This window comes from Oxyura jamaicensis, chromosome 19 (genome assembly GCF_011077185.1).
Source record: "Oxyura jamaicensis isolate SHBP4307 breed ruddy duck chromosome 19, BPBGC_Ojam_1.0, whole genome shotgun sequence".
Lineage (NCBI taxonomy): Eukaryota > Metazoa > Chordata > Aves > Anseriformes > Anatidae > Oxyura > Oxyura jamaicensis.
In genome coordinates this window covers 6,284,404-6,298,880 of record NC_048911.1, presented here as the reverse complement: position 1 = coordinate 6,298,880, position 14,477 = coordinate 6,284,404, and the positions used below count along the sequence as shown (strand labels likewise).

At 65.6% G+C, this 14,477-nt stretch overlaps 1 protein-coding gene across 1 annotated transcript in view; it reads left to right on the top strand.

Annotated features, from left to right (window-relative positions):
- Positions 1 to 14,477, top strand: part of SMG6 (SMG6 nonsense mediated mRNA decay factor) — a 104,912-nt gene extending 90,435 nt beyond the window's left edge. Inside the window, 5 exon segments of the mRNA XM_035342863.1 lie at positions 1,868 to 2,014; positions 8,704 to 8,857; positions 11,962 to 12,173; positions 12,460 to 12,541; positions 14,347 to 14,477. Coding sequence (XP_035198754.1) covers positions 1,868 to 2,014; positions 8,704 to 8,857; positions 11,962 to 12,173; positions 12,460 to 12,541; positions 14,347 to 14,477 — 726 coding nt within the window.

The following is a 14,477-nucleotide window of genomic DNA, read 5'->3' as shown; positions in this document are numbered from 1 at the left end:
ACCGCTGACCGTGAGATCTGTTGGGATCTTGGGGTCCCACCCCATGCCACGACAGGACGGTGCTGCTCTCTGGAACGCTCTCATTTTAGGCTCGGGCCCCCCGATTCCTGCCGTGTAACCGCGGGGAGGAGGGGGGACTGCCTCTCGCCCTGCTGTGGGAAGCTCGGTGCGTGCTCCTTGCGTAACCCCGGAGCTTCCTCCTCGGGGCCGCGGTACAAGGCAGCTCCCAGCTTGCCAGCTCGGCCAGCCCTGAGCCTGGGCAAGCAGAGCCTGACCCCAAACACCGCAGCGGATCCGTTCCCGAGGCCCCGGCGCGGCTCCGTCCCTCTCGCAGCATCCCCCATCCTCCGTGGTCCAGGCTGTCCCGGAGAGGGAAGTGAGCCCGGGGGCTCTGCCTTCCTCCTTCCCATGGCTCACAAGTCACAAGCAGAGGAGAGCGCTTGGTTCTGCGGCCAGGTGGCTGCGTGGCTCCGGCTGAAATGATTGAGAACGCAACCGGGCAGCGCTGGGACTGTTGAAATGAAGGCCGTGCGCTCCTGCCCCATCCCTGGGGCACTGCAGGTCCTGCCCCGTGTCGTGGCAGCAGTGCTCTCGGCATTTCGAGGGATCATTTGGGGCAGGAGCCTTCCCCTGCAGACCCTCGGGGCTCAGAGCTGCCCTGGGGAGCTCCTCCCAGCCCCGTTGTTTTTGTGCAGGGCAGGGAAAATCGGTGCTGCGGGGTTTGGGAAGGCTCACGGTGGATGTGCAGGGGGAAAAAGGGGAGCTCGGGGGCCGAGGGGGCTGCGTGGGTGAGCGGCAGAGCTGGGCTCGTGGGCAGCACGTGCGTGCTGGAGGGCCCTGCGTTGGGGAACAGGCCGGGAGGGGCAGGCAGGGACCTTTCTGGGGGAGCAGCGAGGCTGGGAGGGACCTGGGTCATGGCTGATCCCCAGCACGGCCCATCCTGGGGTCTCCAGTTTGAGTAGCACAGGCAAACTGGGAAGCTCCGGAGACCTCCTGGCGGGGACAGCAGCGTGCCCAGGGCAGGGCGAAGGCGTACCGAGGTCTCCAAGTGCCCGCGCAGGCAGGAGGCTGCAGACCCTGCGACCCCTCAGGTCGGCACAGCCGAGGCTCCTGGCCAGGGGCAGCCCGACGAAGGCGGGCTCAGGGGTCGGACGCAAACGTTAACGGAGGCAGCAATTAACCGTGGTGACGACTGACCCCGAGACGCAGTGGGTTCTCCGTCACGCGGGGCTTTAAAACCAGGACAAACATCTGCTCCGGCTCCAAGGGAGTTCTGGGGCAGGTGCAGGAACTTCTCTGGCCTGTCCTGAGATCCCAGCAGAGGATGGGCAGGGGCTCTTTGGTCTCCCGTGCTCTGGGTTTCCTGCCCAGATGATCGCCGTGTGTGCGGAGCCTGTGATGAGGCAGCCCGCGGTGCAGGTGGGCACAGAGAGCCTGCCCGGGGGGGGGGGGGACGTGCAGCCCCCCCAGCCCCGCGGAGCAGACAGGCAGGGGAATGCCCCGCTCCCCCCACCTTGCAGAACCGAAGCCTGTAAAGCACCAGTGACTCACCCGGGGCCGTGGGAAGAGTTTTCCAAGAGTTTTTCAGCCCAGAGCTTTACCCGGGGCTGCCCCCGCCCCGCGGCTGGCATCCCTGCCCCACTCCGCTGTGTCTCACCTTGTCGCCCCCTGCACATCCACAGTTTATTTCTTCGGGTTGTTTCTTCTAAGCATTAGGGGCAGTCTCCCACCAGCAAGTGGGGATGAGCCTCGCTGGGCAGGGATCTGTCTCCTGGGAGGGGGGGGGGGGAAGCAGCAGCCCCTGCCACCAGCGTCCCTGACAATGACACCTCGCCTGTTTTTGTCTTTCTGCGTTTCCTGGAAGAAGGAAGATGATGTGAGGATCGAAGCATTTGAAGATGACTCAGAGGCTGAAGGCAGCGGAGGGGAGCTGGACATCAAGGAGCTCAGAGCCAAGAAGCAGGCGCTGGCCAGGAAAGTAGCGGAGCAGCAGCGGCGGCAGGACAAGATTCAGGTAGGCTGGGACGTGCGGCTGCAGCCCCGGATCCGCCGGGCTGGCTGAGGAGCTGCTTGGCTGCCGCACGGGGCCCGATCCTGACTCGCTGTGCCGTTTCCCCGCCGTGCTCGGGGAAGAACGCCTTCCCGGGATGTCTCCCGGCGCCGCGAGCTTTCTGTAGGTGCCCCGTGGGTGAAACCCAGCAGCAGGCAGCTCTGCCTTCGGAGGGCAGGGCTGAACCGGCGTTGCTGAGCCACGCAGGGGGAGATCTGCCCTTCCACAGCCCGGGCTGAGCGCGCTGGGGCCTCCAGGAGCCCTCGAGGAGCTGGACACCGCTCCTCCACACAGCACGTGCCAGGCAGCGAGCTGTCCCCGGGCTGGGACAGAGCTTCGGTGGCAGCGGGGCAGTGCTGGAAGGCGGCTGCCTCATGCAACGGGGCACAGGGAGAGGGTGGGACGTGGACGGCCAAGCCCACGTGGGAGCCAGCAGCAGGGACAAAACGGCCCGCGGACGGCTGCCGGGCCAGAGCGAAGCGTTGCCATCGTTATGGGGACAAACAGACGGGACGCAGGTGATCCTGTCCCGGCCCTGACCTAACCCGAGCGCGTTTCCCAGTGGGGAGCGGTGATTTAAACTGGTCGCACTGGTCGCAGCTGCCCGGCGGTGCTTGCTGTAGCTTTAAGAGCGAGCTCACATGCATGGCTCTTGGCTCCTCGCTCGCTCGCAGCCCCTCTTCCTCCAGCCTCGCCGCCCAGATGAGGATTTCTCAGCAGAGGAAAAAATTCTCCCTGGCTCCCCTCCCCCTCACCTCCGCCCTCTCTAATGCCCAGGGCCCTTCACTTCCATAATTCTTCATTTTCCAGCCTTGAACGTAAGCCAGACACATCTGTCTGGCCATATGCGTGAACTCTGCAGTGTGTGCCGAGGTGGTTGTAAAACAGGGCTGCTGAAGGCCCTACTGGGAGAGCGCGCACATGTGTACCCTCCGGCTGCTGGCGCCGGGCCCAGAACCACTGCGCTTCACTTTTCCAAACCCACCCCAACCTTTTTCTTTTTCTTTTTCTTTTTTTTTTTTTTTTTTGTCTTTTCGTTCGAATTTCGAGAAATTCGCGTCGAGGCGAAGGGTCTGAAACGCACCGGGAGGGAGGAGGGGCCGCGAGGCGGTCCCCGGCAGGTACCCGGCTCCCTTTTGATGCCACGAGGAAGAAAGCCGAGTGCGAGATGGGAGAGGAACGGGCTGTAAATTCAAAGCTGCCCGAAGCCTCCCCGGCCTCTCTCCCCCCACCCCCAGGCTTGGTAAGCGGGAGGTGTAAGTCAATTCCCCGCTTCCCACCGCCGCGTGCAGGCACGGCCAAGAGGAACCGCACGTGGTCGGGGTGTTCGGGGAGGGCAGCGCCGCGCACGTCCCAGCCCCGGCCACCGGCCCAGCTGCGGCCGGGCCCCCCGGGATGGCCGCTGCCCCTTCTGCGGGGAGCGTGGGGGCTGCCTGGCGTGCCGGGGGCTTTCTGCCTGGCCTGCTCCTCCCTTCCTCCCGAGCCGGGCGGAGAGAGGTCAGGATGAGGGTGTGGGCAGCTTCGGGGGCTGCACAGCTGAGAGCTGAGGTGCACTCGGAGCGCGCGGGGCGGAGGAGAAGTCCTCGGGGCTTCGCTCGAGTCAGCCCGGCTGGCTGGGAACAGCCCGGAGCACAACACGTGTGTGCCGGCCCCGGTACCGACCCCGCAGCCAGCTCAGCACCGCACCCCCTCCCCATTTCCCTGCCTCGACCTGCGGGTCCCCGATCTTCCCGAGGGATTTTGTGCGTCCTGGGACCTCCTGCCCTCTCGGTTTCATCCCGTGTCTCCAGCTCACCACTTCTCTCCCGAGTTCACACGTCGGCTGCTCTCCAAGCCCCCCTGCCCGTGACCCCGGGGACGAGCGCAGCCCCACGTACGTGCTGGAGTTGAGCAGCTGCAGCTCCTGTCCTAGCAGGGCCGAGAGCCTCAGCTCTCCCTGCACGTCCCCGTGGCTGTGCCTGCGCCCTGATGGGCACGTGGGTATAGAAAGCCCGGGCACCTCGGCTGCCTCCTGCAGGCTGATGGCACAGGCAGTGACCCAGGCTTCAGGGTAAAGCCTTCATCCCTTGGCCACCGTTTCCTTTCTCTGTTCCCACGTTCCCATCCGTGAGCTTCCCTTGCTCCCGTCCCGTGGCAGGTGCCCAAGGGGAGCGTGGTGTCGTGGCCTCGCCCGAGCCCCGCAGAGCTGTGCTGCTCTCAGCTAAATCCCTGCCTTCTCCCGGCCGTTTTCGTGCTCTGCCTTCCTTCCTCTGCCCTGCTCCCCACCTCTCGGTGCCCAGCTGTGACTCTGGTGGAGCTCACCCTCTCCACGCCTGTCCCGGGATCCCTGCGCTGCGCCGCCTGGCAGGACAGCCCCGCTCCTCCCTGCTGCAGCTCCCAGCCACAACCATCACGTTTACACCAGCCTCGAGGGGGATTTGGGCTTCGTTGTGCTTCTCTGGCTTGGGTGTGCCCAGGACCATTGCTCAGGCTCAGGGTGGGGGGGGGAAGCACAGGTCCAGGCAGAGGAAATAATAGATGGGGGTGCCCTGCTGGTGCCAGCTGCAGGGAGAGCAGGAGAGCTCGGCTCCTCTGCACAAGCCAGGACCCCAAAACCATCACGCTGAGCGGGGTCAGGTAGGGCAGAGCGGGTTTAGGTCACAGCCTGCTGCATCCTGGCGCCGAGGGGCAGCCCTTGGCGGGGTGGCTGCTGCTCCCTGGCTCCACCACCTCCATCCTGCCCTCACCCTCACCCATGCTGGCACGGAGCCCCGTGCCACGGGCAGGTGACAGCAGCGAGCTGAAGGGCCAGCCGCCTCCCTGGGCGCTCCCCGAATATTTTCGGGGCAGGCAGGTGGAGCGGGGGAGGTGGCGGGGCCGTGCCCCCACCCACCCCCGGTGCTCGGCCCGGCCCTCGGCGCGCGCTGTTCGGAGCCCCCTGTCCTTTGTGCCGCCGCCGCGCGCTGGGAGCGGCCGAGTTTCCTGAGCGGTTGAAAACATCCCACCTGAAACATAACAGGCTCTTCCTCTGGATGCTGCTATTGTTTCGCTCAGCATTACAGAAGCGGCTCGACCGGGCGGCCAATTATGACATGTCTTCCCAAAATAGCCGCGCTCCTGTCCCTTCTGAGCCCACGGAACGGCCGCCCCCTTAAGATGCAGCCGCTCCTTTGTGGCGGTGGTGTGAGTAACGGGCTAAATTTAGCCGCATCCCATTCACGCTCTCGTCTGGGCGCAGGAACAATGCCGCGGGTGCACACGCGCTGACACGCACCTGCCTGGGAGCGGGTGCCTGCCGGCTGCGGAAGACGCACACCCACCCACGGCGGCTCCGCCACGGCGGCGGCCCCGGCTTGCTACCAGGCACGGGGCACGTTTACTCCTGAGGAAGACGCTGCGGACGAACCTTGGGAGGAGGAAACCCTCGAGCAGAGGCGAGGGAGGCATTGTTCTCAGCCCTGGAAAACGCGCCTCCCAAGCCCCGCGCGCCCCCCGAGCACGCGCGGGGACGGAGCGGGCAGCGGTGGCACCGGGGTGCCCCGCGGATGGAGGGTGGCTCTCATGGGGTCAGGGCAGAAGGGGTGGCAGCAGGATGGTGACGGCCCATCCGTCCTGGCAGGGCGGTGGCACCCCCAGTGACCCATCCCGGAGGTGGCAGGGCACGCAGCTCTGCCGGGCAGCTCCGGCTCCTGGCTTTTCTCCGCCGGGCTGCAGGAACCCAGCGCTGCGCTCCTGGCGGACCTCTCTCCGCTGTGCCGTCGGCAGAAAATGCAGCCTGGTGGCTTTGACCCTCGCAAAGACCTGTCCCCTTCCCAAAGTGGGATCCCTCCGGGCAGGCAGCCGGCTTCCGGGGAATCCCCCAGGTGATCCCAGCTGATGGATGAGCTGGGAATTTGGGACTGTGCGCGCAGGAGTGTCTGATCTCAGTGCTGCCACCAGCTGGGGCAGCTGGGGGAGCTGCCTCCGGCTCCCGCCGAGCTCCTGGGAGAAGCCCCTGACCAAGGAGCCGTGGCCAGGATCGGGGCTGCGGGTGGGTGCGGATTTGGGGGGCTGGAGTGGCCAGGAGAAGGAAAACTGGCTAGCCCCGAGAAGAGCAGCGAGCTGCTGCCCCCAGGGGTCCCCTGCCGGGTGCCAGCCCCGCAGGGTCCCTCTGCCACGGAGCCAGGGAGTGCATTTAGCCCCGAGAAAGCTAAAATCTGCCTGTCCTGAAGTGCTTGCACTGGGGTGGGGCTGCACCAGCTCAACCCCCGAGGGTCTCCCAGGCCCCGCCACCCACCGAGCCACACGGGCCGCCCTCCCCTTCTAGCACAGGGGACGACGAGGCACGACGGGACCGGTGTCGTCGATCGGCACCGTCGGCAGAGCCCGGCCTGGATGCTGGCATCCCGACCCCATCCCCGCGCCCCCTCAGCCTCGCCGTGGGGCAGCGGCCGTGCCCGCGGGCCAGCGGAAGGGTTAACGCGGCGCTCGCTCCCCGTCCCGCACATGGGCTCCCTTTCATCTCTGGCTCGAGGCCCGCCAGAGCCTGTTTTAATCACCGGCCCCCCTCTCCCACCCCCCCCCCCCCCCCCCAGCCCCTTGGCCAGAGGCTTCTGCAGCCTTTTACTCACACAAACAAAAATAAATCTCGCTGCCGGCCTCTGAACCCTGCAAAGGCGAGTTTCCCTCTGGCTCCCCGAGCGGCCCGGAGCTGTGCGAGGGGACTTGGCACGCTCCCCGCCGACCTCGCTCTTTCACTCCCGGCGCATCCTGTGTCCTTCTCTCACCGGGCGGCCCGGGGAGCGGAATGGGACGTGACGGCCGGCACAGGCATCGCTCGCAGCTGCCAGGAATCGGCCGGGTACGGCCTGCGAGAGCCGCCGGGGCAGATGCCACCCACGAGGGACCCGGCGCCGCTGTCACCTGCGCGGCCCCGGCCGGCCGGGTAGGTGAGCTTCCCGCTCCGTGCGTGCGGGGCCGCGCTCCCCCGGCCGCCCGTGTGGGGCTGGGGTCTGCGTCGGGGCGCAGGCAGGGTCCCCACGTTGCTTTTTTGGATCGTCGTTGCCCTTCTCAGGCCGGCTGCTGGGACACGTGGCTTTGCTGAGCCTTCCTGGTTGAGCTCACTGGTTGACGAGGGACGTGCCGCTGCGGCTCGGCCAGCAGGGCCCTTCCCCGTCCCCATGGAGTAGGGCTCGGTGCTGCCCAGGACCAAACTTCTCATCCCTGCGCTCCCAAACCTTGGGCAGAAACCCGCCTTGACACCCTCCTTGCTGCAAGGATGCGGGGGCAGCTCCGGGCCGTGGCTGCTGTCACATTGTCCCCTCTCCACCCGTCCTCCCGTGGCACCCAGGAGCGCAAACACCTCCCTGCCTCGGTGCTGCCATGGTGAAGGCAGAGCACACGCAGGGCCAGCACCCAGCCAGGACCCAGCTGCCCCCCCGGTGCCCCCTGCTCGCTTTTGGCCTTTGTGGCCGATGGGAGCGGCGTTCAGGAGGGTGTGAGGCACGTGGGGGAGGTGGCAGCATCAAGACATCGTGATTTAAAGCCGGATGACAGCGCTTGGATTAAAACCCACTTATTTCCACGGCCGCTGCTGGCCCCTGCAGCTCCTCGTTCCAGCCTGCCTCTGGGGCTTCGGCATGGCCGCGGGAGGGTTCGGACCCCAAACCCCGTCACGCTGGGCACAGCGTGGGGTCGGCACAGGGGGCTGGGTAAGGCTGGGCTTCCCCTCCTGCCCCGGGGCGCTCCGTGTGGGTGCAAGCCCCGTCTCGCAAGGGCTCTCCTGGTGGTTCTGTTCCCCGGCAGCGCTGCTGTGCTCCTCGGGTGAGCGGTTCCTATTAGAGGCAACAAACATCAGCGAGTCCAGGGAAGCTATTTTTAAGCGGAGGAAGCACTAGAATAGCATCCTGAGTTTTTTAAGCCCACGACTTACTAAAGAGCCCGAGTGCTTCGATAGCGTCAAGAGGAATACGTGAGCTTTTCGGTCCCGTCCTGGCAAATGGCCTCGTCCAAAGGTTCGGGTCCAGCCCCGGAGGGTTGCTGGTAAGACCCAGCAGACCCTCCCCACGTCTCTGAGCACCTCTGGTCTCTGCAGGGCGCGTGGGGCTCCGTCAAGGACAGCTCCGCAGCTTTTCAGGGCTGGACCCCACCTGGTTTCCCAGCTGGCTGTTGCCAGAAAAGGCACAGCACGTGCGGGACCTGGTGGGACACGGCGAGATGCTCCCCGCAGACCTTTCCTGCTCGGGGTCCTTGTGTTAGGATGCTGCTGGCACGACTTGCACGTCCCAAATTAGTTTGTTGTCGCTGGCGATCGTGTCACCTTGAGCTGTTTCCATCTGGAGTACAAACACCCCCTTCCTCCCGCCTCCTTTTCTGTCGGGGCAGGGCTCCTGGCACCGTAGCAGATAATCCTGGCCGCTGCCAGTCCTACAGATGGCACAATTTCTGGGCCAGCCGGCCTGCCCCGATGCCTGGACAGGGCTGTTTTCCTACGAGGGTGCTCTGGGGGTGGCTTTCACCATCCCCCTCGTGTGCAGGAGTGCTTGAGGTGTGCGGGTGGCACGGACACAGCCCCCTGCACACAACACCCGTGCTGCGGGAGGCGCGCGCGCCGGCCAGGCGTGTCTTCTGGTCTCGGTGCCCGTGGCTCACGGGGCTGACGTCCCTCTTACTCATCATCTGTCCCTCTCCTCCAGGCTGTGCTGAAAGACCAGAGTCAAATGAGGCAGATGGAGCTGGAGATCAGACCCGTCTTCCTGGTGCCGGACACCAACGGCTTCATCGACCACCTCGGCAGCTTGATGACGCTGCTGGACTGCAGGAAATTCATCCTGGTGGTGCCCCTGATCGGTGAGCACGGCCAGCGCGAGGCGGGTGGGCTTCCCTCTCCCCCGGGACGGGCTCTCCCCCCGTGCCAGCTCCCTCTGTGCTGCCCCACGTGCCCACAGAGCCTGTGTGGTCCGCGGCCGGCCGGCTCGTGCCGCGCTCAGCCGAGCGCTCGCCGTCGGTACAGGGCCTGGGCATGAGCCCTTTGCTTTTGCCCGCTCTCAGATTTGCTTGCTGGAGCCTTGTCTCGTCCCAGCAGCAGCCGGCGCTCCTCCGCCCCGTGCCACGCTGCTCCCTGCCCGCCAGCTTGCTGCCCACGGCCCTCCCCGGGCTCCCCGTGGTGCGTTGAGGGGTGCCAGGGGCCGGGAGAGGCGTGTGGGTGTTAAACGGGATTTGGAAGGAGTTTTGGAAGGAGCGAGGAGGAGGAATTGTTAAACAATCAAAGCAGATAGCTTATCCCAGCTGAGCTGGGGCTTAGGCAGCCCGAGCAAATGGCCGGCCTGTGTCCCAGCGTCTCAGAGCTGCTCAAGCCCAGCCCTTCTTTTTATCCTTATAAAGCTCGCAGTAAAACAGCAAGCTGGTTCCCGTTATTGGTAAACACTCACCCTGGCAGATAACGGCTGTGCTGCTGGGTGGTCTCCCAGGGTGGCGGGAGGATTTGGTGAGATGCCTTTGCTCTGATTGTTTGATCGCTCTCTGGGCTCGAGGTAGCGTTCCTCCAGCCAGTGCCGTGCCACGGCCGGCTGCGCCCCGGTGCCAACCTGGCCTTGAGGGGACACCGGGGACAGAAGGAGGGGTTGGGGACAGAAGGAGAGGCTGGGGACAGAAGGAAAGGTTGGGGCAGGAGCGGGGCTGAGCCTCACGCAGCCCACACGCAGCCCCCAGCCCAGCCCCAGCCCCAGGGGGCCGGGTGCCAGCACTGCGCCGTGGGCACCTCCAGCAGGCAGGCAGCCCTGCTGATCCCCTGCCCTCCGAGCCTTTATGGGGCTTCCTCCTCGCCTCCTAGCCCTGCCGGCCCTACAGCCAGCACCGCAGGGCCGCCCTTCCCGCGGGGTCTGGCTCGGGAAGGACTCCTGGGGCTGGGGACAGGACCACTGGGTGGGGGGCACGGGGCTGTCAAGGGGCTGTGTGGCTCGGCACGGCAGCGCCAGGGCGTTTTTTGGGGGAAGCAAAGGGAAGGAAGGCAGCCACCCTGGTGGAGCCCGTGCAGCCCCCGGGGCTGCGGAGCGTGCTAACACCTGGGAATGCTGGCACCTTCCCCGGAGCCCTGGCCCTGCCTCCCCGATGCTCCCGCGTGCTTCACGTGAGGCTTGTGCAGCCGAACCCCGGGCGGCGAGAAGGGGGCTGCGGGAGGGCTGAAAGCCCCCCCCGTTGCCCTCCCTGCCCGAGGTGCTGCCGCCCCGGACCTGCAAAGTGAGGACTGGGCCGGCCCGACCTGGCTTAGGTTAGCCGGGGAGCCGCGGCCACTGGGGGCAGAGGCCGTGGTGCCACGTCCCATCGCTGGCCTCCAGAGCCGAGCCGTGCCCTTGCCCTCGGCACCGACTCTTCCTGGGGATGCAGACAAGGGGTTAAGCGTGCAGCTTTGCGTTCGGTTTGTTTCTCTTGCTCTTTAACCTGCTCCGTGCTCCTTGAGGCTGACCCCGCCATGGAGAAGCCAGGCCTGGTGCAGAAGCACAAACAAGCCTCCCCTTTGAAGCCTGTTTAGCTTGGAAGCAGGAAGGCAGATTTCGGGAGGGAATACCAGCTTTTCCTGTTTGATGTTCCGTTCTTGCACAGCTCCCCCCACCCCTAACCCAGCCGTGCATTGTGTGCAAATGGCAGCACCAGGTCGCTGCGAGCAGTAGCAAGAGGAGTCGGCCGAGAGCGAGGCGCGGAGCAGCTCCATGCAGCTTTAATTTGAATACCCAGACAGTGAGTGCCAGTCTCACCATGGAACAGAGCGATCACGCAGGCTCCCCGGGCAGTGATTCACAGCACTGGGGAGAGGCCTCAGACCCCGAGCTCTCTCCCCGAACCCCCAAGGAATGCATAGTTCCCACTTGAACTCAGGACTTGGCTCCAAGCTCGGAAACAATCTTCAGAAATGAAGCCATGGCTAAAACACACACACACACACAGCGCGCACGGAGGCTCCCTCGCGCACACGTGCACACCAGCTCTCTCGCGCCCGGCCTCGCGCACACGCAGCCCCGTGCACGAACGCGTGCGAGGGTGCTCGTGCGCGCATCCGGACACGCCGCTGCCTGCACGGCCTCGCGCCCGGCCGCATCCTGCTCGCACACGGGCGCCCGCCAAACGGCGGGGCTGCCCTTCCAGCAGCCCCAGAGCTGGAGGGTGCCTTCCTCCCGGAGCTCCGCCGGGGTCCCTCGGGGGCTCTGCTGGGTTCGGGGGGCCGGGGGGAGGGCTGGTGTTCCTGCTGCTTGGCAGCGGGACAGGAGGCTCCAGGACTCGGCAGGCTCCGGTTGAGCCGAACGGGCTTGGGAAGCTGCCTGATCCCAGGCTCGTCTCCGGCAGCATGTGTCGGGACAGATGTGCGAGCCCTGTATCAGACCCAGATGGGGGAGGCGTTGGAGGGAGCGGCTCCCCTGCGGGCGGCCCGGGACGGCGGCTTCAGGTGTGAAAATAGGGCCAGGACTCGTCAGGGAAGCAGGGACTGAGTGGGAGCCGCCTGCTCCCACGTGTGCCCCCGCTCCCACGTGCTGCAGGGGGGGGGGGGGCAGCAGCTTCCTGAGCCTGAGAGGGGAGCCAGGAGGAGGCACGGAGCCAGGCGGCGTGCCATGGGGCGGGAGGCACAGTGACACCAAGCTCGGGGTCCCCCTGGGGGCACAGGGAATTTTGTGACGCCCCCAGACAGGCGTGGAGGTGCCGCCAGTCGGGTGGGGGGGGGCACGGAGGTCCCTGCGCTCTCGGGGCCGAGCCAGGTGATGTGTGGAGGTGGAAGGCAGCAAAGCTTTTCCAGAGCCGCGGCCAAGCCCAGGAGCATGGGGACGCTGCGGCAGCTGAACCCAGATTTCCTGAGCCAGCTCCCAGTGCCCCGGCCCCGAGGCCTTGGCAAGTGGCGTGCTTCAGCAGCGGGTCACGAGAGCACCTTGTCCCTTAGTGACTGTACCTCCTCTTCCTGTTTGAAGTGATAAACGAGCTGGATGGCCTGGCCAAGGGCCCGGAGATGGAGCACCGGGCCGCAGGCTATGCCCGCCAAGTGCAGGAGAGAGCCAGGAAGTCCATCGAGTTCCTGGAGGAGAGGTTTGAGAGCCGGGACAACTGCCTGAGGGCTCTGACCAGCCGGGGCAACGAGCTCGAGTCCATCTCCTTCCGCAGCGAGGACACCACCGGGCAGCAGGTGAGGGGCGCCGCGGCCCCAGGGGGATGGGGACACCAAAGCAGGGCTGCCAGCGCACGCTGCAGGGCTCTGGAGGGTTGATATCCTCCTCGGGGGGGAACCAGGGACCCTGTCCCTGGGGTTAGCGTGCTCTGAGCAGCCAGAGGGCAGCCCTGTCCCTTTGCAGGCTGTGTTAGGGCTCGGAGCAGCCCTGCGACACCATCTCCAGGGCAGCGTGGAAATGAGGGTGGTGGGGCTGCGGGGGTTTTTTTTTCCTGCCAGGGGTGACGTTGCCCTTTTCTTCCAGGGAAACAACGATGACCTGATCCTGTCCTGCTGCCTCCACTATTGCAACGACAAGGCCAAGGACTTCATGCCCTCTAACAAAGGTAGAACACCCTCACACCCCCTTTGTCCCTCTCTGCTGCAGCCCACAGACTTCGCTTCTTTCTCTTTGGTGGCCCCTGGAGCCGATCCCTCCCGCCTTTTGCCTCTTTCAGCACCAAGGTGTCGCCTCCTGCCTCCGCTCAGCCCCAGGCTGCGCCCCCCCCCCGCTGCATTTCCAAATGCTCACCTCCAGGTGCACCTTCTGGGACTCCCCAGCCCCTGGGAGGCCCCCTCCAAACACCCCCAGAGCCCATTTCACGGTGCCAGCAGCACTTAGGGTGGGCCAGCACAACCATTTGCAGGAATCGTCCCCCAGAGCGTGCACCGAGCCCGTTAAACCACTTGTCAGGTGCCTTTTCCTTTCTCCTGGTCCTCCCCGAGCGAGAAGAGCAGCCGCAGCTCCAGTGCAGGGCCACCTCCCGCCACCTGGGCACGAGCCCCGGGGCCACGAGGCTGCGAGGGGGACACGAGGCAGGGCTGCTGCAGGAGGCAGGCGAGGGCTCCTCCCTGCCAGCCCCGGTGCCTCCCGGCCCGAGCCGTTTTCCTCCTGGCGCCCACTTGGCATCGGCAGCGGCGGCGTGTGCTGGGACCAGATGGCCCCAGGGCCGCTGCCAGGGCGGTGGGGATGGGAATTAGATCAGCAGCTGCCCAAGAAATCAACCCGCATTTGTCAGTGCGAATTCTTAGCAGCTTAACTTGTCAGATTCACAGAGAAACCGTCACCAAATGTTTATGTGCAAATGATGCTGAATTTTGAAATCATGTGGATTATGGCGAATGGGGCCTGACAAGCTGACAGCCTCTGGTTTGTAACAAGGAGGCGCGTCACCAGCTCGGAGCAGAGGATGTTTATTGTTACACATTTCTTAAAGTGTCCGCACAAAACCTCCCCGATCCTGCTTTCAGCAGCCCTCGGCCCCAGCCCTGCCCTCCCGCACGGCCGCCCGAGCCCCCGGCTCCCCACAAGCAGCCCGCGCGCCCCTTCCTCCCACCACCTCAGCCCCGACACCGTGATCGCAGCCCGAACCTTCCCTTCCCCTCGGCCTGCCGCTCCCGGCACAGCCAATCTGGGCCCATGTTGGGCTCCCATAAACTCTGTTTTTTCCATTCCAGTCCTGGCTCGGAGGCACTGTGTTTCCTGTGCTCATAGGAACAGTCCTCTGGTCACAGGACCCAGCTGCTTACACATACCCCATATGCTTCCCCTGCTTCGCACACACGTAAGCGGAGCTCCCACATCCCCAGCCCGGCGCGTTGCGTGCGGGGCAGCTCATCCATCTGGGGGCAAGATCCTTCCAGTTATTTCTCAGGCTTCAGCTCTTTTCTGCCTGTCCGCGCCTCCGCCAGAAACGCCTCGGTGCTTCGGTGGCTGCTCAGGAAAAGCGCCTCGAAAATCAGGGTTCGGTTTAAGATCTCGTAATGAGATCGCCAGGAGAACAGCACCAGCTTCCTGCTGGAGCCGGGGTCGCAGCCCGCCTTCCTGGCCTGGGTCAGGCCGAGGCACCTCCCGTTCCCCGCCGCGGGCAGCCGCACGGTGCGGGCTGGGGGCCGAGCTCACAAACCAGCCCCGAGCCGGAGCAGGGAGGGGGAAGAAGAAGGCCTTGGAGATGCAGGGCCGTCTCCCAGCCATGCCAGGAAGCCTTGGCAGGCGGCAGGGAGCTGGGAGCACCGCCGGGGTGCCGGGCGGCTGCGCTTTTTGGGGAGCTCAGGCCCCATTTTGGCACGGTGTGGGGTCAGCGTGGGCTGGGGCAGATGGGGGTCCGGGCTTCACCCTGCTCTGTTGTTTTTTTTTTTTACCCCCCCCCAGACGATCCCATCCGTCTGCTCCGCGAAGTGGTTCTGCTGACGGACGATCGGAACCTGCGAGTCAAAGCGCTGACCCGCAACGTGCCGGTGCGGGACATCCCCACCTTCCTCAAGTGGGCCCAGGAGGGCTGA